The sequence below is a fragment of the Punica granatum genome, chromosome 2, assembly GCF_007655135.1.
Source record: "Punica granatum isolate Tunisia-2019 chromosome 2, ASM765513v2, whole genome shotgun sequence".
In the NCBI taxonomy this organism is placed as follows: domain Eukaryota; kingdom Viridiplantae; phylum Streptophyta; class Magnoliopsida; order Myrtales; family Lythraceae; genus Punica; species Punica granatum.
In genome coordinates this window covers 14362712-14387245 of record NC_045128.1, presented here as the reverse complement: position 1 = coordinate 14387245, position 24534 = coordinate 14362712, and the positions used below count along the sequence as shown (strand labels likewise).

General features: G+C 41.3%; 2 protein-coding genes and 1 long non-coding RNA gene across 3 annotated transcripts; 1 reads left to right on the top strand and 2 right to left on the bottom strand.

Moving 5' to 3' along the window:
- Positions 1-3136: 3136 nt before the first annotated feature.
- On the bottom strand, positions 3137-7430 carry LOC116197503. Its single transcript, XR_004155054.1, has 2 exons — positions 6730-7430; positions 3137-5826 (listed from the first exon to the last, which is right to left on the bottom strand). It is a non-coding gene; the product is annotated as an uncharacterized LOC116197503 (long non-coding RNA).
- A 2827-nt stretch (positions 7431-10257) lies between these two features.
- LOC116193705 lies at positions 10258-12390 on the bottom strand. The gene is made up of 2 exons (XM_031522453.1): positions 10807-12390; positions 10258-10716 (listed from the first exon to the last, which is right to left on the bottom strand). Exons 1-2 carry the CDS (start codon positions 12388-12390, stop codon positions 10258-10260), a joined length of 2043 nt encoding a protein of 680 aa, XP_031378313.1.
- A 7418-nt stretch (positions 12391-19808) lies between these two features.
- Positions 19809-22281, top strand: LOC116193703. The gene is made up of 3 exons (XM_031522452.1): positions 19809-21295; positions 21415-21808; positions 21895-22281. The coding sequence occupies exons 1-3, from the start codon at positions 19809-19811 to the stop codon at positions 22279-22281; spliced, it is 2268 nt and encodes a 755-aa protein (XP_031378312.1).
- The last annotated feature ends 2253 nt before the right edge of the window (positions 22282-24534 follow it).

The following is a 24534-nucleotide window of genomic DNA, read 5'->3' as shown; positions in this document are numbered from 1 at the left end:
ATCAGAGAAGGGAGACAAGCCAGGCAGAACCAGAAATTTCTGTTAATTAAGTATTTTCAGATAGCATAGCCTCATTGTCAGACTAACAATATTGAAGAGAAAGAGAGGAGGCAGGCTTTCAAGGCTCTTGGCAGCAGATAATAGACTTCAGAGAGGAAAAGAAGAGCCAGCAGATCAGTGCGTTGGGGCTCAGATTCAAATATTTTCAGGCAAAAAAGTCAAAGAGAGGAACCCCGCCATGGCTGCAACACGACCCTACGAATCGCCATGCCAAGATACTGACAATTCTTTCAGTTTTGCCTAACATAACATAATCATCACAGCCCCCTCACCTACTATGCTGATTGAAAGCATGGGTGAGCCATATGTATGTGCATGTAACTATCTACCTTAGCTTGTTTTTGTCTCTTCAGCACAAGGAAAGAGTGGCCAATACATCACTCCCCGCTGAAAGATTAATATATAATTCCTTCACTAGTCAAAGGAAGAGCCAAGGCCCTTCCCCTTCAAAGTTAAATCACCATTTTTATTTTTTCCTCCTTCCGGTTTTTCTTTCTCCTGGACAGAGAAACTGATAAGGCTTTTGAAAACGAGAGACGGCATCAAGCATGAGAAATCATCAACAATCTGAGAAGGCAAGGCATAGAGAAATCATCGGCTCCGCTAACAATCCAAGGAGGCAGGGGAACCAGATGGAAGCCGCCATGGTCACCCCTCTGAGAGCGGAGCCTCATCCTTGATCATATCTCTGCTACTTTCACTTGCATTCAATTCAATCCCTCCCAGCGGAATTTATTCATTTATTTATTCATCAAGGTTTAGAGAAGTGATAGTATTGCGCTTTAGAACTTCCCGCAAACCAAACAGCTTCCATTCAAGGATAGATCTTCCCACAAACCTCCAGATAGCTTTTATTCGAGGACCAAATTATAGAATGGTTAGCTCTATATAATAACTATAGAAAGTAGATTACAGCTGGGAAACGAAAGGATAGTTTTGAAACATCAGTTTTTGAAAATGGAAAAAAATTGGAATTTGGGGGAAAAGATAATTAATGTGTGCTTTTACCAAAATAATAAATAATTATTTCGCACTTAATACAAAATCATTAATTCGGTTGAGAATTAAGCCTTTTTTTTGGTTAAAGAGAATTACGCTTTCAGTTGAGGGAAACAATAAAAGATGAAAAAACTAAAAAATCGAGAAAAGCGAAAATGATGAACCAGAAAGTGCTGGAGGCTCAGATTCACCTTTGATCAAACATGTCGAAGGAGCCCCGCCATGGCTGCGGCTTTTCAGCGCCACCACGCCAAGCTACGGACAGCTCTCTGCGCCTGCAATTACTTAATCACCATCACTGTTAGGGGTCATCGATTCCGGATACCCTTTTTTTTCACAATACCCGGATCCTAATTTGTAAGGGATACGTTCGAAGATTTTAGAACCGGACCCTACCCTGTTGAATCCTGGAACCGGAACCTACCCGCACAGGTTCCGAGTATCCGGTGGAACCTGTAAATTTTTTTTTTATTCCGGGTACCTGGTGCTTGCTGGTCGGTCTACAGAGCCAAGAAATATCACTATAGCTACTACTTGTGGGCTGTGGCCAATCGGAAGAGCCCAATTCCTAACTGGAACTCTGTGGAGGGGTTAAGCGGGGAGCCCACGGGTTCCCGACAATCGAGCAGGGGGTCGAGCAGGCCAAAGAGCCACTCGAAGGTGGAGGCCGCCATGTTGAAAGAATTGATGTACGAGTCGAGGCTCCGATTGGGGTCCAAGAAATCTTTGCCCCCGCGAGGAAGGCATGACCCCCAAGATCGGGTTCGTGCAACTGGGCGACCCTCTTCCGCTTCCTTGAGGCGAGCAAGATGGAGGCGGCGTCTTCATGGACAGAGGCGAATTACGGGGAGGATGGCGGCGAAGAGGCTGCTGGTGGACTCGTTGGAGGTGAGGGAGAGAAGATAGGAAGAAGGGAAGAGGAAGAGGAGGGCCAGGAGCAACTCAGCGATCTGTAACTTTACCTTCCTTTTTTTTTTTTAGTTAGTAACTATTAATAGGGTCCGGGTACCGATTTCGGTTCTGGGTACCCTGTAAACAGGAACCAGAACCGATTTTCACCGGTTTCTTATTTTAATACCCGGACCCTACCCCATTTTCAATACGAGCTACCCGGACCCTAGCTAACGGGTAGGTTCCGACTGGTTTCGGATATACTCGGTACCCATGCACACCCCTAAGCACTGTGTAACTAACACTGTCATCGCCTCTTAATAACATGGATAGGAATAGGGAAGAGGAATTAGAAGAAGAAGAGAAGGAAGGTTATCGTAGCGAGAGCTTGTTTTCCTGATGGCAGTGATAGGTGCTGGCAATGTAAATGATGAAGATCAGAAGATGATGATGAAGAATAATAAAATAATAATCATAAATTATTATTATTATATTGCTGAAGCATCATGGTAATCATACCCGCACACACAGACATTGACATTGTTCCCTTCCTTTTCGCTTTCCCTTTCACCGGTACGAGAACCAGCAGAAGTTAGGAAAATAGAAAATATTTTGTGCATAATCATCGGCACCGCTACCAATCAGAGAAGGGCAGCCGGCTGACCGGAGCCAGAGGTGGCCGTTGCCTGAGAGGTCTTCTCTGAGAGCAGAGCCTCATACTTAAACTAATGAGCTTGTGGAAGAAAAACTTCGTGAACCCTAGTGGAAGCTCTGACCGCATTTTTAGTGCCCCGCTTTCACTAGTTTGACCATCTTACCATCTCGTTACCTGACCATTTTACCCTTCCACGGGGAGGCAATTGAAAGATCCCTGCTGTGGAAAGGACGGCCATGCAAAGTGAAACTCTGAGGCTCAGATTCTGACTTTGATCAGACAATGTGAGAGGAGCCCTGCCATGGCTGTGGCATTCCGAAGCCACCATGCCAAGCTACAGGACGCTCTTTCATGCCTGCAAAATTCCTTCCAATTCTTCTCCTCGAATCCCCATCGCCCCCTTTTCCTTGTTCATCAAAAAGGATCCATGCCACATAGCAGGCATTTCACCAGAACTAAAATGGCACACGTGCATAGATCCTGTTCCTCGAGGAACTCATAAATAAATAAATAAATAGTTGAATGAAAGAATGAACGAATAGATAAAGCTCGTAAGCTTCTCATAGCATATGGTTTTCACTTTCTTCTTTGGTACCAGACAAATCTGGTGAACTTTCAGAAATCAATGGTTTTTCAGGAAACAGATTTTTGAGTAATCATCAGCTCAGCTTCCGATCACAGATGTTCAATATATACCAAGGGACTACTGACAAAGAAGGAATAGATGAACCTTTAAAAATGCATCCCTAAATGAAGAGCTGGGATTCTTAAGCCTCCCCGAACATGCTCAAGAATGGACCCTGAGGTATTAGCACAAGCATTAAAGGAACAGATGTTGGAGGCTCAGATTTTGGGAATTTATTTCCAGGCAAGTAAAGGCATAGGACCAGCAGAACCTCACCAGGACTGCCACTGTCCATAGTTTATTATAAATTTTTGTTTGCATAATCATCACTGCCTCATAGTATAGCGCACTCTTCCAACATCAGAGTCAGGTGAATCAACTACTCCCATAAGCAAATAATGCTTTAATAGTTTTCCGTTCCCCATCATCACAGGTAAACAGGGTCAGAGAGACGGATTTTTCGCTTTTCATTCTTCAATAATAATAATAATAATAATAACAATAGCATTGATGACAAAACCAGTTAGGCGGCTGAGTGCAAGTGCGGTACTCTGCAGTGGCTGCAGCTTTTCAAAGCCACCATGCCAAACTACAAATACCTCCTTGTGACTGTAAATTTTCCGATTTTCAGTCTGCGGAAGTCCTCATTGTGCCTTCATAGTTTCTATCTCTGTAGGAAGAAGTATCTGTTGTATCTCTTTGGTAGCGAAGATGATGATGATGATGAAGTTGATGGTGATGGTGATATATGTCTTGCAGAAGTATCTTTTGCTTTTGTTTTTGGGTTTGGAAGGTACGCATACAAGCAAAATGAATGTAGAAATCAGTGCTTGCTTGTTGCTGTTGCTGTTATCTCTATTGAGAAAAACTGGTGAAACTTTAAAAATCAAATAGTTTGAGAAATCACTGGCTCCGCTGTTTTTTGGAGAAGGCCACCATCAATGGCTTCTCAAGAGCAAAGCCTCAATTCTTAAACTAATAAGTTGGAGAACCAAGAAAACCCTCAGAAAGACTCCAGTGAATTTTCCTTGCTTCCCAATGCCCACAAAGAGTAATCTTTACTTAATGAGGCTCAGACTCTGGCTTCTGATCAGACAAACAAGGAGCCGAGCTAAGGCTGCAGCTTCTTGGAGCCACCACGCCAAGCTATGGACAGCCCCTTGTGCCTGCTAAGTTCTGATTAAAATTTCTTCTTCTCCACAGATCATCATCACCTCTTTACTCTTTTCCTCTATTTTCATGAAAAGCAGGCAGAGAAGCTGAAGCTTATTATATGAAGATGAAGAGGAACAAGACAGGCGATTTTGTACGCAGAAAAACACTATTAAACAGAAACATGTGCATTCATATTCAGAAAACAAAAAAAAACAAAAAAAAACAAAATTGGACCCAATCTCTGTCAGCTATGCAAAACAGGTCAATAATACAGGACGCAGGTCAACAAAGGGGAAAAGATAAAACATGATGAATTCCTTTTGTATGCATTAACTGTGGAACTGCCGCTCCACCCATAAAAGTGATGCAAGCATTCACCAAAAAAGAAAAAAAGAAAAAAAAAGATATATATATTATTATCTCAGTGAAAACTCAGATCACCACACTCATAAATTTATCTGTAGGACAAAAAGTTTGTTTTCTAAAAAGACAATTTAATCAACCAAAATGAGAAAACACTGAGTATTAATATTAAAATCTAAGTAGATATGGACAGTATTTCTTATCATATATGTACATGCCATTGACCACATTAATGTTCATGGTTGTCGCAACCAAATGAGACCGATATCATTTTAACTGATGCAATTTTTTACGTAGTGGACCTAGCACCTATCATTTTACTTGAGACTTGGTTATCTGAAAAATAAGTTTTTTTTTAAATAGCCTCCACGATAGGTTACTTTGCTCAAAATTTTATGGCAACAAGCATCAATATCATGACTCTATCTCCCACCTAGCACTTAGAGTGCCCAAGTATCTGATCAATGAGAATAGGGAACAAAGCTGCACCTCAAGCTGAATTTCATGCATGTAATGCAAGTGAACCTACAGAATAATACATTCTTTTCTTCTTTATCAATAAGTGGGATGTAACCTATCAAAAACATATATTTCTGAGCAGACAAGTTAGGTTTTCTCCATTTGACAGGAAAAAGCAGAGCAAGGGGTACGGTTTTTACACAGAGTAGTAATCTTACGTAGCATTAACAGATAAGACTGAAATATTTAATTGTTTACAGAAATGCTAACACTTCAGTGATCTTATTTTCAAAGAACAAATCATCCAAGAACTATAACCCTTTTCTCATTGATAGTTTGAAAACAAAACCTATTAAATTAATGCTTTGTCAAACATGATGAAATGCCTATTCTCTTCACAGTGCAATAATATCTTTACAGGATAACAATGACAAGAAGCATTCAAAATACCAGCAAATAAATGCATTTTCAATGAGACATCACTAAAAACTTTCTTAGATGAGGGTACTTGCAGCTTCAAGCATCGCGAACGTTTACGGTTGCACTGCTTTTGTTTCTTTGGCGTGCCATCTTTTCCATCTACATTCGATCTTGGTCTTGCCTTAGGGGATTCAATTTGCTGAAGAAAAGAAGCATAGCATATCAGCCAAATATGCATGCTGCCAGTCCCACTCCGGAAGCTACGCAAAAGGTTTTGATTTTTTGAAAGACTAGTCATACACAAATCTCAAATTGTTCATAAACAAATTCACGCTAGGTCACCGTTAAGATACAAATGGGACCCGTAAGCCCAGTCGGTAGGCAAGGTACTAAAACAATGCCAATCAAAGTCACTGTGCAGTTGATACTGCTTTGACTATAACAATGAATGATACCTTCGGAGCTTATCGAAAAGAATAATGAATGAAAACAGATATAACCAGCAAGATGAAACAAAAGAACGAAAAGATGCGCTTTTAGTGCTGTAAATCCAGATAACATTCCTTCTTCAACATAGCTCTAGACTTTAACAACAAAAGGAGCAATCACGTATTGGATCCCCATTAGGTAAAATCTATACTAGCCCAATATAAAAGATCACATCATTGGTTATAACACAACAAACTTCGACAAGTCTATCCTTTCAGGCAACTACGTACTCAAGTTACTTCTCTGGAAGGAAGTGAATTGCTTGCGAGAAAATAATGCCCAGATGGCAAAAAAAAAAAGGGCCATATACTCTTTAAATTAGTAAATTGGACAAAAAAACAATGATTCTTGAGAATGGTTGAAACTGATTTGATAATTTCCATGAAAATAAGCAACGCAAATCATCTAAATGGACACAAAAATCCTAAAACTTTCAGAGGAGACACTGGTTTCATCAAGTCACCAGCAAATAACACTGCCTCAAGCTTCAATTTTGAACTACATCAATCATCAATAAACCAAAAGCATCACCATGCAGTCGCAGAAATGCCAATGGGAGCCCAAAAAAATTGGTAACGAATGACTGAAAGAAGGTTGAAATAGAGAAACCCACACTGCCCTAACTGTGGGATGAGGTACCCTTAGAGGGACAGGCCGAGGCGGGCCAGGGCCGGGCCAGTTTGCAGCCAAGCCTCCTTAGTTTGAACGGCGTCTATGTCTCTGGATGCGCCGGCAGCACTGAGCTGCCTCCCCCGATGGTCCCCGCTAAACCCTGTGAAATCGAGCTGTCTCGCTAGCTTCTTGGCGGGGTGTTGCGGCATCTGCATTTGCAGCCGTATCCGATTGCTTCTCCTTGCCCGGATCCTCCCCTTCCCCCCATCGAATCCGAGCTCAAATTCCCTGTATTTGTAGCTGAACCAGCTATCAGGACTCAATTAACCTTCAAGAAAGGGAAGGGACCCAAGAAACGAAGGGGACCCAGCACGGGCCTCGGCACCAGAGTTCAATCGGGGTCCTCCAAATTTGAAATTTTGAAGCAGTGCCCGGCTGCTCAGCTTGAGATTTGCAGCTGGGTGCAGCCCGAAGCGGCTGGAATGGATCGACAGAATCCGGCCGAGCAGAGGAAGCAAAGCTACGGATGGAGAATAAACAGTGCTAGAAATCGATGGCTAGGTTTTCTGGGTAGATATTGTAGCAGTGAATGGATTGGAGGAGGAGGACAAGAACAGAAAGCGCTTTTGATGTTTGTCGCTGTTTCGTTCCTTCATTTGGTTTCGCTCTTCTGCGAAACCTGAAGGAGACGATCGGACGGCTGTGGGTGGAGGAGACGATCGACGGTGGGAATTAATAAAAAGTGTTGCTAGAATAAGGAGACCCTTTAAAAAGTAGACTACCACTGTCATCCTTGACTTATTCCATTGGCACAATTTTTGCTCCTGGCTTATTTTTGCCACCATTTTACCCCAAACGTTATCATTCCGTCTACCATTTTTGTCCCTTCGTTTTCCCCCTTGACAAAAAGATGACCTGGCCTCCGACCTGGCGTTAACGCCGTTGTCGACAATTATTTTTTAATCACGGTGATGGCCAGTATCGCACACGACGTCATTTTGCCCCCTCCCCAGACAGGTCAAACGACATCGTTTGTCGTCGACCTTCTCCCCCAACTTGCCCCTTTTTACTGGAAATCGAAATTTAATCCCTAACCCTAATTTCCAATTCCCTCAAATTTGGCTTTGTTGCAGTAACGGATAGGGAGAAATTGAAGGTCTCAATGAGTTCATACTCTCAATCGCACTCTCGATGGTGCAATTCGGATGGCGCAAGTGATCCTATTGCCGGGAAAGAGAGCTATTATCCAAGGAGCACGACTTACAGCAGCTCAAGCATTACTGGAGCCACATCGGTCTTCTGCAATTGTGGGGTAAGAGCTGCAAAGATGACTTCTTACACTAAAGGGTTGCAATTATGGGGTAAGAGCTGCAAAGATGACTTCTTACACTAAAGCAAACCCTGGAAGAGCATTCTATCGATGCCCATTTTGGAAGAACGAGAGAAGGAGCTGTGGGTACTTCGAATGGGAAGATCTGCTTGGGAGCTCATCCATGGTTTCTGAGGAGCAGAGGTTAATTAGTCGTATGCGGAGGAGGAATATCTCCAATGAGAAACTGCTGAATAGACTTAGAATTGTTTGTTGGATTTTGGGAATATTGGTTGTGTTTATGGGTTTGGTGATTGTTCTGGTGGTGCGAATGAAGTGTGGTGTGAGAGTGATATGAGACCGGTTGTTCTGGAGTTGCTTTACATTCTGATATTCTTGTTTGAAGCAACTCCTATGGTGTTTGTATCGAATGATGAATCAAGCAATGAAAGTACTGTTATTCTGCAAGAATGTCCTTACTTTGCTACTGCTTTAACTTTGTGTATCAGTAAAAGTGCATCAGAACCATATACAACTGCTTTAACTTTGTCATTTCTTTAAAAGTGCTTCAGAACCATATATAACTGCTTCATTGATGTACTTGTGCTTCACAACTGCTTTAAAAGCCATTGTACTTGACAGAGCTATACATTTCTGGCATTGACAAAAACTTCCCTACCCAAAAGACAAACATCCCTACCTAAAAGACTAACCATATACAACTACTTCATTGATGTACTTGTGTTTCACAACTGCTTTAAAAGCCATTGTGCTTGACAGAGCTATACATTTTTGGCATTGTCAAAAACTTCCCTACCCAAAAGACAAACATGCATATTGAAACCTATCACGACTGGTTGTTGGAGTTGGGTGATGAGGCCATCTTCTTTGACATAGCCCTTGTGACCTTGGTTGATGGCTGCACAGATTCACTTGTCACACGATTCTGCCCCTTAATGTCAAATGGTGCAGGGGTGATTGTTGGAGGACCATGCTGAACAGGTGGTTGAGGAGATGGATTTGGTTGCTGAAAGGGACTCCTTAACTGTTGTCTTATCTGAACAGGTGGTAGAGGAGATCGAAATGGATATTACATGCTTGGCCTGCGAGGTGGGGGTCTCACAGGTAGTGTTGGAGATGGATTTTGCATGCTTAGCCTGTGAGGTGGGGGTCTCACTGTTGGTGCATATACATATGGCCTACTTGGAGCCATCCCCTATCCATAGGTCCAATTTTCCTGTAATCCATTGCACAATATAGTATATTATAGTGGATTTTACAACCAAGCTAATATGATATAGTTGATTTCAGTATGCATACCTGCACTTGATTAGAAATCGTTAGAGTTGGTATGAATAATGGAACATCTTCAGGTCGAGTAACCTACAAAACTTATAAAGTATACCATTTTAGCTATAAAAGATCGGAATAACTATTATGAATTGAATGAGCAACTCAGTTCCTGAACTTGAGTGGATAAGGGAGATGCATCATTGCTACTGTTTTGGTACTGTTCTTCTGGCCCTTCACCATTTTTGCTACTGCCTTGACCTTGACCATTCCTGTTGTTCCCCTGTCCTTCATCAGTTGTTCTAGCCCTCTGTCCTTCAGCCTTGATAGTTGTCATGCAGAAGAAGAAATGTGAAATTCACATTACCTTATCAATTCTTTTCAATACTCAATTATTCAAGTGATTACCTTATCCTTTGCATAAGTCTTGGCCTTCTTCGATGGTCTTTCCTTTTCTACAGTTCCTTTACACAATCTACTATTATGACCTTGTTCACCACACTTTCGACATGTGAATGTCTTCAGTTTTCTTTTTGCCTTGAATGGATTATCAGGCATATCATTGGCTCTATTTCTCTTCTTCTTAGGTCTCCCTCCACCCTTGCAATATTTAGGAGGCTGAATAGGATTATCTCCATTCTGTTCCCATTGGTTAGACCCTCTCACTGGGTGGATGTATGGCCTGTACATGTTCTCCCATGTCTCCATCGAGTAATACTAATGGACAAAAAGCTCAGGTTGAAGGTCATTATGGCCCATACAAGCTACTGCATGAGCACATGAGATCCCACTAAGTTGCCACTCTCTGCAAGAGCATGTGCACTCTTTAATGTCTACAACATACTTCTCATTCAATCTCACTACATGTTGCACTTCGAACTTTGAGATATTTTCATCTCCTACCCACAGTGGAATCCATGAATTGCTCTTTTACTTGGCAACCTCAAGCTTGGTCTGTGCAGCAGGAGTAATTGGACCCCTATATTGTGTCAACTGCTTCCTGATTTTGTTCATCTTGTTCATCAGATATACCCTTATTTCTTCCAACATTGAAATGATGGGTTTGCCTCTCATTTTCACTATAGCTGCATTGAATTGCTTTGACATGTTGTTGGTCAAAGCACAATTCTTGCTTGTAGTACTGAATGCAACTCTTGTCCAGTTGTGATGCTGTAAATTATTAAGGTATGTCCATGCAAGCATACTCAGCTCCTTCAGTTCCAAAAACTTCTTTTCAAATTCTAGCATTGTCAGGCATCGAGCACAGTCCCACAACAGGTTTCTCAACTCTGCAATTCTCCAATAATTCCAAATATTGACCTCTAAATGTCTCAAACAGAACCTATGCTTTGTTCCTGGAGCTAGCTCTTCCATAGCAGGTAGCAAACCCTACAAAACAATTAAAAGTTGGTCATTAAATTGCATCACACATTGTACATATCAATTAACACAATTTTTTGAAGTAAAAGACCACTTTACCTTTTGCATGTCTGAAATAAATTCACAGCCCACATCTTTTGGATGTCCTATATCTTCGAATAGTCGAGTAAGGAACCAACTCCATGTGTCCTTGGTCTCTTGGCCAATAATGGCATATGCAATGACATATGCAATGACATAAAAAGAATGATTTCCATCTTGACTGACTGCTACTAACAGAGTGCCTCCATAGTAACCTTTAAGGAAACACCCATCTAAACCTATAAGCGGGCAGCAACCAGACAGTACTCCTTTTTTACATGCATCAAAGCAACAATATAGTCTATCAAACATCGCTGGAAAAGATAGGTCTGGTCTCTCAACATGTATCCCTACAGTTGAGCCAGCATTGCTTGTCAAAAGTTCCATACAATAATCCATCAATATTTCATATTGATCCTTCTCAGAACCTTCAACAACTTCCCTAGCAATGCGCATAGCTCTGTAAATCTTCATGTCAGCCAATCGAACTTGGAATGTGCTAGCCATGTACTTAAAGGCATCAACAGCAGTCATGTCAGGAACTTGCCTCATGAATTCAACAAGCTTGTCTGCAACCCATTTACTAGTAGCTTGATGGTTTTTCAACTTCCTGCTACATGTATGAGTGGGATTGAAAGTCTTGATCTGATAACTCCCATGAACTTCTGCCCAAGAACAAAATATGTTCCAGTCACAACCTTGTTCACATGTATACTTGCATCTCCCTTTGTCAGCCTTCACTTGTTTCACTGGCCTCCCCAATGCTATTGTGTAGTCCTTCACAGCTTGCTTAAGCATTTTCAATGTTGGGAAAAGCATGTATAACTGCAAATCGACCTGTCCAAATGGTGCCGCTTCATTGAACTGTGGAGGCTTAATCTCATATCGTCCTTCATCATCACTGTCCCCTCTAATGCTTCCCATCTGATCAGAATGGTAACCCCCTTCATCATCAGCATCATCAACTGTATTTCTTGCCTCATGGGGCCTCTGAACATCCTCAATATTTGGATACCTAGGCCTACCATTACATGCCCTCCACTTTTGTTTCTTTGGCTTCTTTGACTTTGGCATTGGATTACCAGAACATCCTACGGTGCCACTTCCAATATCTACAACAATTTCGTCCTCATCATCTTCATGATCCTCATCATCTGCATCATCCTCATTATCTTCACTGTCTCCACCCTCATCTTCATGTCTTGGTTTATAAACATCATCTTCACTGTCTCCACAGTCATCATCTTCACTGTCTCCATCAATAACTTCCACTTCATCCTCATGCTCAAAATAGAAATGTATTTCTTTGTTTTGAGCTTTTTCATGAACAATAGAGTAAAGCATTCTAACGTCCGTGTCATTTTCCAGAGGTCTTAGCCCATCCTTTACTTCTAAACCAGGATCCAACCAATAAACTGTCTTGTATTTTGCATTGTCCCCATAAAGCTCTTCAAACCTCCACTCAACAAATGGAATTAATATACGATCAATGTCCACATTGGCCCATGAATCAACCACGCCCCCAATGTACTCCATATGGGGTTCAGACACAAGCACGCCCCCATGATGGAAAACGACAGTATAATAATCATCCTCAGCCATAACTGTGCATAAACAAATGATTAAACTAAACATCACAGTCATTATGCAGAACAAAGAAAATGGGGACCACGCTCTAGCAGAACTTCACACGGGACCACAACAAGAACAAAGAATGGGGGACCACATCGAACAAACCAAAAAGAAGAAAGAAGAAGCTTTTCGTCACCTTGATTGCTCCAATGCGTGGACAGAACCTCTGAGAATCTTTCACAGTTCCTCACCAACTAGTCGTCCTTCAATTGTATCATAAGATACAGAATAGGGTTTCAGATTTTTTTTTCAGAAAACTGTGCGCAAATGTCAGATTGGCACCAAACTGGCGGAAGAAACTGAACAATTGGGGGAGAACGATGTCGTTTGACCTGTCTGGGGAGAGGGGCAAAACGACGTTGTGTGCGACACTGGCCATCACCGCGATTAAAAAACAATTGTCGAAATGGTGTTAACGCCAAGTCGAAGGCCAGGTCATCTTTCTGTCAAGGGGGGAAACGGAGGGGCAAAAATGGTAGACGGAATGATAACGTTTTGGGTAAAATGGTGGCAAAAATAAGTTAGGGGCAAAAACGGTGTCAATGGGATAAGTCGAGGATGACAGTGGTAGTCTACTCCTCTTTAAAAGAACACCTTTCAAACATGCTTCAAAAAAGATAAGTTTATGGCCCAGTATTTGATAACGAAATTAAATTTGATTTAATTTAATTTGAGGAGATAAAAATAAAAGTAATTGAGAAAAGTATATAAAAGAATTTGAAGAAGAAAAAAAGTAATAATTGCATTATTGAATTAAAAAAAAATGTTGAATAGTTGAAAAAATTTAATATTAAAATATTAATTTAAATAATAGATAAGAAAAAAAATATGGGACAAAATTTGAAGAAAAGGATTAAAAAAATAGTGATTGTGTTATTGAATTAATGGAAAAGTAAAGCTAAATTAAGTTAAGAAAAATCAAATTTTGTTAACAAGCATAACAAATTTAGCAAGAAAACTTGTTATTTAATAAGAAATTACTATAATCAAAATAATAAGTTCCTAGTAAGTATTTTAGTATATTCAAAAATAATAAGTTTCTTGTTAAATAACAAATATTTCACTATTTAACAAGTTTCTTATTATTTCCTTACCAACAATAGCCCGACACGTGATGACATGGCACTCTTCTATTAGTCTCTGCAATTAACCCCTTTTAAGGACCTCCTTATGGAAGTTAATTCCATTAATAAAGTGAATTACCTTCCAACTTCTCATCATCTAAGACCACATCCACCGCAAAACAGAGAAGTAGTCTCCCTTGACCACATGGCCAAGGGAGATGCGCTCCCTTGGAGCGCAGCGGAGCGCGTCTTCATAGACACGCACTGTAGGCACACACGGCAATCGCCTTTCCCTTTAATTCTTTTTTTCTAATTGTAGCAGTTGCCACAATGGCCAGAAATGTGGTCATTGGCGACAACGGCTAGAAAATTGGTTGTTGGTCTCTGACCAACTACCAAAATCTTCTTCTTTTTTTTGAAGTTTTTAATTTTCCTATAAATACCCTCATTAAACCTCACTTCAATTTCACCCCAAATTACTTTTACTTTCATTTTCTTCTACGAGCCAAAAAATGGCAAATCCAAATCAATTTTCACAAAATTTGAATGCTCCTAGGTTTTACATGCAAAATCTGAACTTCCCCCAAAATCCAAATTCCCAAAATCTCAACTCTCATCCAAATCCATTTTCCCCTTCCAAATTATCATCATTTATATCCTCAACCATATTATCAACCCAATTTCTCATATTACGTCCCACATAACCCACATTATGGTTCACCATCCCAATTTATGGGTAGCACAAGTTCGACATCTGGAAGTGCTAATGGTGGGTCTAATCAATTCCCACTTTCAATGTCGAGGGATCCACCATTCACTCAAATTACAACCGATGGTCCAGAGGGTATTGATCTCAACTAGGACCATGTTCAACCTGCAGATACGGTTGGTCGCACTGGTGGTAAATGGCGGTGGGTGGATGAGCTGCTAATCAGTGGTTGGTTAAATAATGGGAAAGATTCCGTGATCGGCAATGATCAAACCGCTTATATGTTCTAGAACAAAATCCACAAGTATTGCTGCGAACACAACCACACATCTTTCGTGAAGAAAACAATTAACTCTTTGAAGAAATGCTGGTATAAGATCAACAAGGACTACATTGAAACGGTTCTGAAACTTTTTGTACTAATGAGTTACTGAAAAAACATTTTGGACCAACTTGAAACATTCATGAAATTTTTTGGACCACCGGTGCGATTTATCCTTATTTAATATATTATATTTCACGTAGTTTTTATAACTTTTTTGTCAATATACTAAGTCATAACTGATGTTGATTGGAAAACCAGGGTGCTCCATATCATCTTTAAGATATGGGCATCTGATCCTTGTTGAAGATATATCCTCGACCTTCACTCCCCAATAACCTGCAAGAAAGGGAATATCGGGAGGGAATCTCGATTTTCCTCTCCTATACTTAAATGAGTATAATTGTGTAGTAAAAGTGAATGAATCTCAAAAAAATTGCGTACCTCGAATATTTATAAGCGTTTAGTGACCATTGGCGATTACTTAGGTAGGGGTTCAAATTCAAATTCGAATGCACACTTTGTACTTGTTCTTGCTATTAGACTATAGGCCCTATATATCAGTTTTAGGCCATGTCTTTCATGGACTTCATTTAGTGGCCCCCATTTTTAGGCCCATCATTTGTCCCCCAAGCCCGTGTTTTTAGTGAATGTGCAGGATTCAATTACTATCCTTCGAATTTTGATCTGATGTCTTCCCTGTGTTGCTTCAACACTATGGACATAGGATGAAGTATTTTAGATTGCTCGCAAGGTGATGCTTGCTCGCAGTTGCGCCGGGGCTCTTAAGTTGTTTCGGTCCACGAGATCTTAGCGTGATGACACTCTCTCGCGGTTGCCCCCTTGGGGGTCTTAAATTGTTTATTTCCACGAGGTCTTAGCGTAATGATGTTCACTCGTGATTGTCTCCTAGGGGGTGTTAAGTTATTTCGAGCCCCAATGTCTTAGCGTAATGATGCTCGCTATGCCCCCTCTGGAGGTCTTAATTTTTTTCCACCGCGAGGTCTTAGCGTAATACTCGCTCGTGGTTGCCTCCTTGGGGGTCTTAAGTTGTTTCAGCTTGTAATTGGCTCTGCGATGGAGTTTTTACGGAGTGATTAGCATTGCGGTGATAGTTGTCATCTGCCCTTTATCTTCGATTGATATATGAAGAATTGCTCTTGGCCTTGCATGGCTGGTTAATCAGGTTGCTGAGCTATTGAACTTCCCACTCGTGCCCTTAATCTGCGCACACGTAAAGCTCCTTCTTTGTATGCTCGTTGATAGAGTCAAAGATAATGCATGAAACTATGCTGCGAATTTTTAAGCCTCACAAAATGGCAGGAGAGAGATAACATGTATATGTAAATGAACTGTATGTAAATGGGAGGGATCCATTTCTCCTTTCCCTCAGCTTACTGTGGGCAGCAATGCATTTTCATATATGCTTATAAACACGCTCACACACACACACACACACATATATATGTATATCAAAAGAAAAAAGGAGAAGTCATTGATATAAGGATTACAAGTAGAGAAAGAAGAATTATTTGTCCTTCCCTTTCTATCTGTTGAAGCATCCTTCCTCCATGGGAACTCAATTTGGCGTGCTTGCCCAAATATTGTGTTGTTTACTCTCTGGAGATGATCTAAAGAGCCGATGGCCAAAATAGATCATCCTCTATTTTGTGCTCATGGTTAATATTCTCGAAATGACATTCATCCTAAGTCAATATAGACTACCATTGTTTTTCTTCAACTTGACCATTTGTAAGGCAGCTGGTAAACATTGGATTACTCAAACCAAGAAACCTAAGTGCTGAATCGAGAAAATTATCGCATGAATGAAGACTTCATGATTCTGAGCTTGATGTTCCAACGTACATGCTCATGCAAATGACTTCATCTAAGCATGTTAAAAGGCCTTTCTCTCGGTGGAAAGTTCTGCACATGCACACTTTATAAATCCGAGAATCATTATCATGATTCATATTTCATATACAAGTTATTATAGTCATTTGTTCATTCATAATGCAAATTTTACTTTGGACAATAATAGGCTTCTAAAGCAAACTCAGCATCTCAAATATTTAAGGATAGGAAAGAGGAACGAGGAATAGCTTATCTCGATTGATGGCGATTCCTGACGATCGGAAGTGGAGTTGTCGATTTGATTCCTTTCAGCTCACTGCCGTTCACTTCTACGGTTGACATCAAATATCGTATTCCGAGGTTTTCTCGTGACCTGGTTCGGCGCAGCCCAGGAACAATCAAATTTTGTCCTGCGAAAGCAAGCCCATTCGCTCCATGGTAGAAATGGAACAGGCTGACATGGGCATATTATCATTTAAAAATGATTTCATCCGTATAAAGAATCCTCCAAGGCCTGGACCAATGAACAAAGATTTGCCCGACTTCGAACAGAATCGTCTCCATTTTTCACGTGCTCGTGGTAATGACCTCGTGAACAAAGTAGTCCTATCCCAGCTAGCACTTTGAGGAGTATGGTGGCTCCGTCATCGGGCCGACAATGCTATATCGCTGTCCGTCTCTTCTTTGCACTCGTCTGGACCATGTTTTTCTCCTCTAACCGTCCACTGTATCCCTCACTTTCTCGAGAAAACTAAGGAAGAAGAAGGAAAAATAAACGAAATGATGCATTGTTACTTCTGTTAATGCGTTACTTCTGGCCACTATACTGTATCCAGTGCGGATTATTTGGGCCAATAATCCAGATTTGATCGGAAGCATCATCTGAATAACTGATACTTTAGTTGGAACCAAAAGCGAATCTTCCGTTTCCCAGCCGCATCGTCCACCAATGACAATCTTGCCAAACTCGACACAAACATGATCTACAACTGAATCTGGAGATAAGTTACAACAAGGGAAGTCTCGAACGACTCTCCGAGGGAGGGAGGAATCCTACCTCCGTTGCTTAATCTCATGTAGACTTTCTAGCATTTGATAGCTGCGGAGCCCTTGACGAGGGAATTAGGCGTCACAAGCATCACGAGTTCCACATAGTCAAGATTGTCGTCATCAGCAGAATCAGTTCTTCCATAGCCTTCTCATCTCTAAATCATTGCATTATCGTCGAAGTTGGTCGACGAAGGCGTTTCGGCTTGCATTGGCGGGTGTCGTGCTCATCATCTCGAGATTCAACTGCCGACGTGGAATTGAACCTGGTCACGCCGTGGTAATGATCTCAACGCAGTCATGACTGCCTTTGGTTGAGATGTGGTCCTCTTCTAGGCTGTTGGTCCTTGGAATTTTGAGGCAGTTCAAGAGGGATTCAATGACGAGATATTCAGGATGCTAAAGGGAGACTTCCTCTCTCGTCCTCTTTCAATCCTTTTTGCATTAAACTAATTATTTTGCCACATGAGATCCATGAGAGTTGTCTCCCTCTCGGAAATGCAGGATCACCGGCTGCGGAATCGACCACTGTTCGTGTTAGGAAAGGAGAGATTGCAAAAGACCAGTCACGCAATCAATTAGTGATGGCCAAGGTTGATTGACGACGTGAACCACGGGGCTATCAAGCAATGGCGGCTATTGATCAATGGGTACCAACGAGCGTAGGGCTGGCAATATTTCACACGACACGATAACACTATACGGATACGACACGGAACTAAACGGGTTTGGATTGAACATTTTTTATAATCTGTCTAAACGGGTCCAACCCGTTTAAATACGGTTAATAAGCGTGTCTTACCGGGTTGAACCCGTATAACTCGATTATACATGATTAAATCTGTTTATTTAGAAATGTTTAATCGTGCTACTATAATCATGTAACCCGTTAACCCGTTTATGTATTTGGATTTACCAAAATATCCTTATGTAATCCTAACTTCCTAAGTCCCTAACTTAATTTCCTTTCCTTTCTTTCACCTAATCCAATCCAACACAGCACAACCGCACTTCCACTTCTACTTCTCTACTACCCTCCCTCAGATCTCATCTACGATTTGATTTCCTTCTTCTCATCCATCAATGGCGAAGTTCTGCTTCTTCGATCTCATTGCCATGGTTCTTAGAATCACGATTCGAATCGTAGAATCGTACGATTCTACGATTCTAGAGGGGTCATACGATTCCGATCCTATGGGCTGAATCGCAATCGGCTGAATCGGGCCTGAATCGGGCCCAGAATCGCTGAATCGCGGAATCGGGCCGATTCCGCGATTCCAGATTCGGCCCACACTGGCGCACAGGGCAGGCCTGATTTGGGCCCTCGGGCCGAAGCCCAGCCCATTGGCAATGAGCTCGACTCTTCTCACCCCCCCTCTTCTTCTCCGGCTTCCCCCCTTCTCCCCGACATCTCCATGCCCTAATCGACTGAAGAATCTTCAATCTTCCGAGCTGTTCAATTTCCGCCCCATTTCGTCACGATTCTTCTTGTTCTGCCCGTACCGGTGTGTCTTGTTCGGTTGTTCTGACTCCGACGAGCTTGAAGGTTGAAGTTTCGCCGGTCCGCAGATCCGACTCCGCAGTTCCGCGAGCTTGCCGTCAGTTGCTTCCGGTCATCTGCGCGAGCTTCCGGTGAGTTACTTGCTCTGCGCCTCTGCCTCTGCATTTTGCCCAAGCTTCCAGCCAGTTGCTTGCTCATCCTGTCTCTGCACTGCAGTCTGTCCAGCCGAGACCCGAGACCCGAGACCCGAGAGCCGAGAGCATCCACTTTCGACTTTCCAGACTCCAGGTACCGTATCTTGAACATCCAATGGCCTTCTGCTTCGATTAATTGATTAATTCGATGAACTAAAGTGAGATTAGATTACTGAATTGAAGTGAGGTTACTGAACTGAAGTGAGATTACTCGATTAGTAATAAACGTGCCAGATTATTTTGAGGGGAAAGGTACAAATGAATGTGCCACCATATTTTCTGATTCTATTTAAGTTTCCAGCTTAACTTAAAGGGTGAAGATTGTATTAAGATGATTCTTTATACTTAATTACTGACCTAACAAGTTTTTGTTTTATTTTCTAATCATCCGGAGGGAGATCCTTAGAAATAAGGATTACAACAGGGATACTTTATGAAATTAATGTCTTTTAGCGAAGCACTCTTGTGTTGGCTCTTCTTAATTGGTCCTTTCATTGTCCTTTTTAAAACAAATTGAAGTTTGATTTCATCAATGATTCAACATTATTTTCCTGTACCCTGCTTGCGTCTTCTGTTTGACGAAATTTGTAAGGCTAGTTTACTGAACTGATTGTGCTGTAAATTCCGCTGGACGATTTTTTTTGAGTTTATGTTAGATTTGTTGAGTGGGTGATTATTGAGTTTGGGTTGAACAGAGATGGCTTCTGCAAGTGGATCTGGAAGTGCATCGGCTAGTAATACCGGGACAGTGGCCAAATCTAGAAAAAATGCAACTGGAGTTAGAGATGATCCGGCATGGGCACACGGTTATGAAGTTCCAGGAGAGAGGTTAAAAATTAAATGTAAATATTGTGACAAGGTAGTTTCTGGAGGTCCCTATAGATTGAAGCATCACTTAGGATGTACCAAGATTAACGTGGCACCTTGTCATGCTGTTCCTGATGAAGTTAAGAATAATATGCTCAGTATTTGTATGCGTTTAGAGGGTCTTTCAATGAAGAAAAAACAAGCTAGTAGTTGTGGTTTGGAGGATGATGATGTTGTAGACGTTGATAATGATGATGAAGATGCAAGGGTTGGTATAAAGAGAAAGGGAAAGGAAACAACTGAAATTTCTAGTTTTTTTAAGAAGAGAAGTTTGAACATTCAAAGCAAGCAAAAACAACCAACAATTAATCAAATGATGAAGAAGGATTTAAGAGAGGATGTTTGCATGCAAATTGCCCGTTTTTTCTATACAAGTGCAATTCCATTTAATTGTGTGAAGAATCCTGAGTTTGAGAAGATGTGTCATTTGATTGGGAAGTATGGTGTTGGATTGAAACCGCCGTCTTATCATGAGATTAGTGATAAATATTTGAGAAAAGAGGTTGATAACACTATGTCATTGCTTGAGGAGCATAAAACTATGTGGAAAAAGTCGGGGTGTTCTATAATGTCAGATGGTTGGACTGATAAGAAGAGAAGGTCCATATGCAATTTCTTAGTGAATAGCCCTAAGGGAACAATTTTTTTGACTTCTACTGACACATCAGATATATCCAAGACTGCAGTGAAAGTATTTGAGATGATTGATGATATAGTTGAGCAAGTTGGGGAAGAGAACGTAGTTCAAATTGTCACGGACAATGCTGCCAATTACAGGGCGGCAGGTGAGATGTTAATGGAGAAGCGGAAGAAGTTATTTTGGACTCCTTGTGCAGCTCATTGCATAGATCTTATGCTAGAGGATTTAGAAAAGAAGATTAAGGTACATGAGCTGACGATAATGAAAGGGAGAAAGATTACGACCTTCATTTACTCGAGAACACTCCTCATCACAATGTTGAAGCATTTCACTAAGGGCAAACATTTGATTAGACCGGCGGTGACTCGCTTTGCCACTGCTTATCTGACTTTGGGATGCCTCTTCGATAATAGAAATGCTCTACGAACTATGTTTGCATTCATGCAATGGAAAAGGAGTCGATTTGCGAAGTTAGAAGGTGGAAAGTATGCGGAGCGTACTGTTATGGATAATAGATTTTGGAATAATGTTAATACATGTTTGAAGGCTGCATATCCTCTCATTAAGGTGCTCCGCATGGTGGATTCGGATGAAAAGCCCGCAATGGGTTTTATTTATAATGAGATGGAGAAAGCAAAGCAGAAAATCAAAGCAAACTTCAAGGATGATCGGAAGAGGTAAAATTATTTATAAGCTGCTATATGCTTAATCTTTAATTACTTATGCATCATTAAAATTTATATTAGAAATTTGATTATTTGAAAGTATCTAATAAATGCTCGTTTCATGCTTTTAGCTATGATCCCATTTGGAAGGTTATTGATGAGAGATGGGAGGTTCAACTTCATAGGCCTTTGCATGCTGCTGCTTATTATTTGAATCCTCAGTTGCATTTCTCTTCTGAATTTAGAGCTGATAGGAAAGTTATGCGTGGATTATATAAGGTTATGGATAGAATGTTAGACGATGAAGAGAGGGATAATGTTGATTTGCAGCTAGAGGAATTCAAGCATGAGAGAGGGCTCTTTGGATTTTCATCGGCAAAGTCTATGAGGTTCAAGAAGACACCGGCAGATTGGTGGGAGTCATATGGTGCCGATACCCCAGAGTTGCAAAAATTTAGTATAAGGATATTGAGTTTGACTTGTAACTCTTCGGGATGTGAGCGTAATTGGAGTGCTTTTGAAATGGTATTCTATGAATTCCCTTTTTTTTATCATGTGCTTATTAGAATTCGTTTTAATATATCTACTAACTGTTTTTTGGTTTTTCCTAGGTACACACAAAGAGAAGAAATCGGTTGCATCAAAAGAAGATGAATGATTTAGTATTTGTGATGTACAATTTGAAGTTGAAGGATAAGAAGATCAGGAAGCAAGTTGATCTTCAAGTGGATGACATTTCTTCCGACGATGAATGGATTGCCGAAGAGGAGACAGAGAATACTGTAACTTCAAGGCATAATTTTAACTTGCGTGCTCTTGGTTGTGGGGATGATGGTGACGAAGAAAGTGGAGGGAGTCAAATTGGCGATGAAGATGCAGAGAATATGCTCACCCAACAGCATGCCACGGTTGATGACTTAGAGCTTCCCGAAGATGATGAATTTGATACTTTATATGATGATGATGTTGGTAACGATGAAGATTTGGATGAGATTTGACATTCTGTGTTATAATTTATGTTGTTAACAGTTTATTTTGAAAGTTTGAGTTATGATTTAGACTTTGAATTTCGATAATTTGTAACGATATTTTGTGCTTTTAAGCCTTTTATAACTTATTGTTAGTTTTTGGTTTTTGGTCCTTTTTTGAATATAAGGAATGAAGGATTGATTTTTTTTTTTTGCTCAGGAAAGGATAATACATATATATATATGCTATTTTTTTAATGTTAGGTAGAATCTTACGATTCACGTTACGATTCTACGATTCACGATTCTACGACCCTCGACCGATTCTAGGTAGAATCGCGATTCTGAAAACCTTGCTCATTGCTCTCCTCTTCGTGCACCTCGCATTGTTCGCAAATCCGCCTCAGATCTCACCCTCCCCTGCTCCCAAGCTCGCAGCCGACTCCACTCCCACCATCTCCCCTTCAAAGCCCACCGCTTCGCTGGCTCCGCTCCAACCAATGCGCCTCATGGCTCGATCTCATCCTTGCCATCGCTGCCTCCCTTAGATGTGGCTCCCGCCTCTTTCCCGTCCACATCCCCCTCCCCTCCATCTCAATCTCTGTGTTAACGTGTAAACATGCCGTGTTAACGTGTTCGGGTAAACGAGTTAATCGGATAAACATGTCGTGTTATTGTATCCGGGTAACTGAGTTGATCGAATAAACAAGTTGTGTTAACATGTCCGGATAACGTTTATAATCGTGTCGTGTATACGTGTATCTATTATGACACGTTTCAATAAACGGGTTTAAACGTGTCTAAATGAGTTGACACGGATATAAACGTGTTGTGTATGGGTTTCCAAAACCTGACCCGTTTAATAATCGTGTCGTGTACGGGTTATGACTTCGATGACACGAACCCGTTTAGATACGACGCGATACGAATTGCCACCCCTAAATGAGCGTGATGCGGTGCAAGCAACTGTGGTCCCACAACAGTGCATCGACATTCGAGCATCCCATCAACGACGCCTCTGAGATGTTGGATCACCACCAAATATATATCTTTCAAACTTAGAGCAAGTAGACCATGTTCTCGACCCCTCTCCCTTTTCATGCAAGTCTGTCCTCCACTATTCTTATGAAGATATATTACATGATATTTTCTCCACAGATTTCATAGTCTGCGAGTGGAGATTCCACTTCACTTCCTAATCCTCCTCTCTCTTTTCCATTTGATTGAAGAAATAATGCATGCGGCCTGTCACTCTCCTCTGCCTCATTAACTTTGCTTGGAACCGAAAACAGAATGAGAAACCAGCCCTGAGCCGAGATTGACATCACCACCAGGTAGCGGCGTCTCGGACGTAAGGCTCCCCCAATAAGCTTCTCCAGATTGATGATTGCAACGTGACAATCGTCGTGACGTGGAAATTGCACGTTAATGAAATAACCGCGAAAAATACAGAAGTGTCACCGATCGCAAATATCATGGCGTCGTGAAAGCTTATGAGAACTCCGTACTTGATGTTTAGTGCATGCACTAGAATGCCGAATTCGCTGGTGCAAAGTCGAATCACCGAGTCACGTTGCACTATGGCGCATCATCGGGGAAAGGCGGAGCCGTTACATTTGTTGAATTGGGAACGCCAAGGGTGTCATCTTCTCCCTGATAGTGTTGTTGTAGAATAACCAATCTCCTGAATTGGTTCCCGTGACCATGCGGTTTCTCCCTTCCATACGAATCTCCATCTTCTTCGGTTGATGACAATGGTGGAGGCAAGGTGGTGACCGTCGATACGAAATTGTCAAATCCTTTACTTTGCTTTTCTCGTTGTGTCTGCTTTCAATTAGAACTCAATCATCGTAAAAGATATCGATCGAAACAGGGGAATAAAGACGATCAAAGATGACCAAATTGGAGACATAGCCTTTCGCTCCTGACAACGATTCCTTGAGTTTATTTGAAGCCATTGAAAGATCATCAACCTTTTTTCCACCATCAATCGATTGCTTTCGCCTTTGTGCATTCCTCTTCTTTGACATCTTCCTTTGCTAATCCACTCGTTTAATCCCCGATCACTGCGATTCTCTTCTCAACTTACGGCGATCTCCGTGAAATCTGATATAATCTTCTCAAGTCTGGATATAAAATCTGATGGCGACAGAGAGGGCTTAGGAACGGAGACGGTGTGGGCTTTCGAACCATCGCCTTGCGTTCCTTCTCCAATTCTTTTGCAAAATTAGAGAAAGCATTTTGAAATTCCGGAGCCTTTTATCTCCAGAATCTTCTCAAAAT

What these genes read in the sequence shown, in the direction of transcription:
- LOC116193705 (XM_031522453.1), bottom strand. Translation starts at nt 12,390, where the DNA reads ATGGCTGAGGATGATTATTATACTGTCGTTTTCCATCATGGGGGCGTG. An exon ending in TTATTTCAGACATGCAAAAG is followed by an intron (nt 10,717 to 10,806) that starts GTAAAGTGGTCT and finishes ATTGTTTTGTAG; the next exon opens with GGTTTGCTACCTGCTATGGA.
- LOC116193703 (XM_031522452.1), top strand. Translation starts at nt 19,809, where the DNA reads ATGGCTTCTGCAAGTGGATCTGGAAGTGCATCGGCTAGTAATACCGGG. An exon ending in TTCAAGGATGATCGGAAGAG is followed by an intron (nt 21,296 to 21,414) that starts GTAAAATTATTT and finishes TCATGCTTTTAG; the next exon opens with CTATGATCCCATTTGGAAGG. An exon ending in ATTGGAGTGCTTTTGAAATG is followed by an intron (nt 21,809 to 21,894) that starts GTATTCTATGAA and finishes GGTTTTTCCTAG; the next exon opens with GTACACACAAAGAGAAGAAA.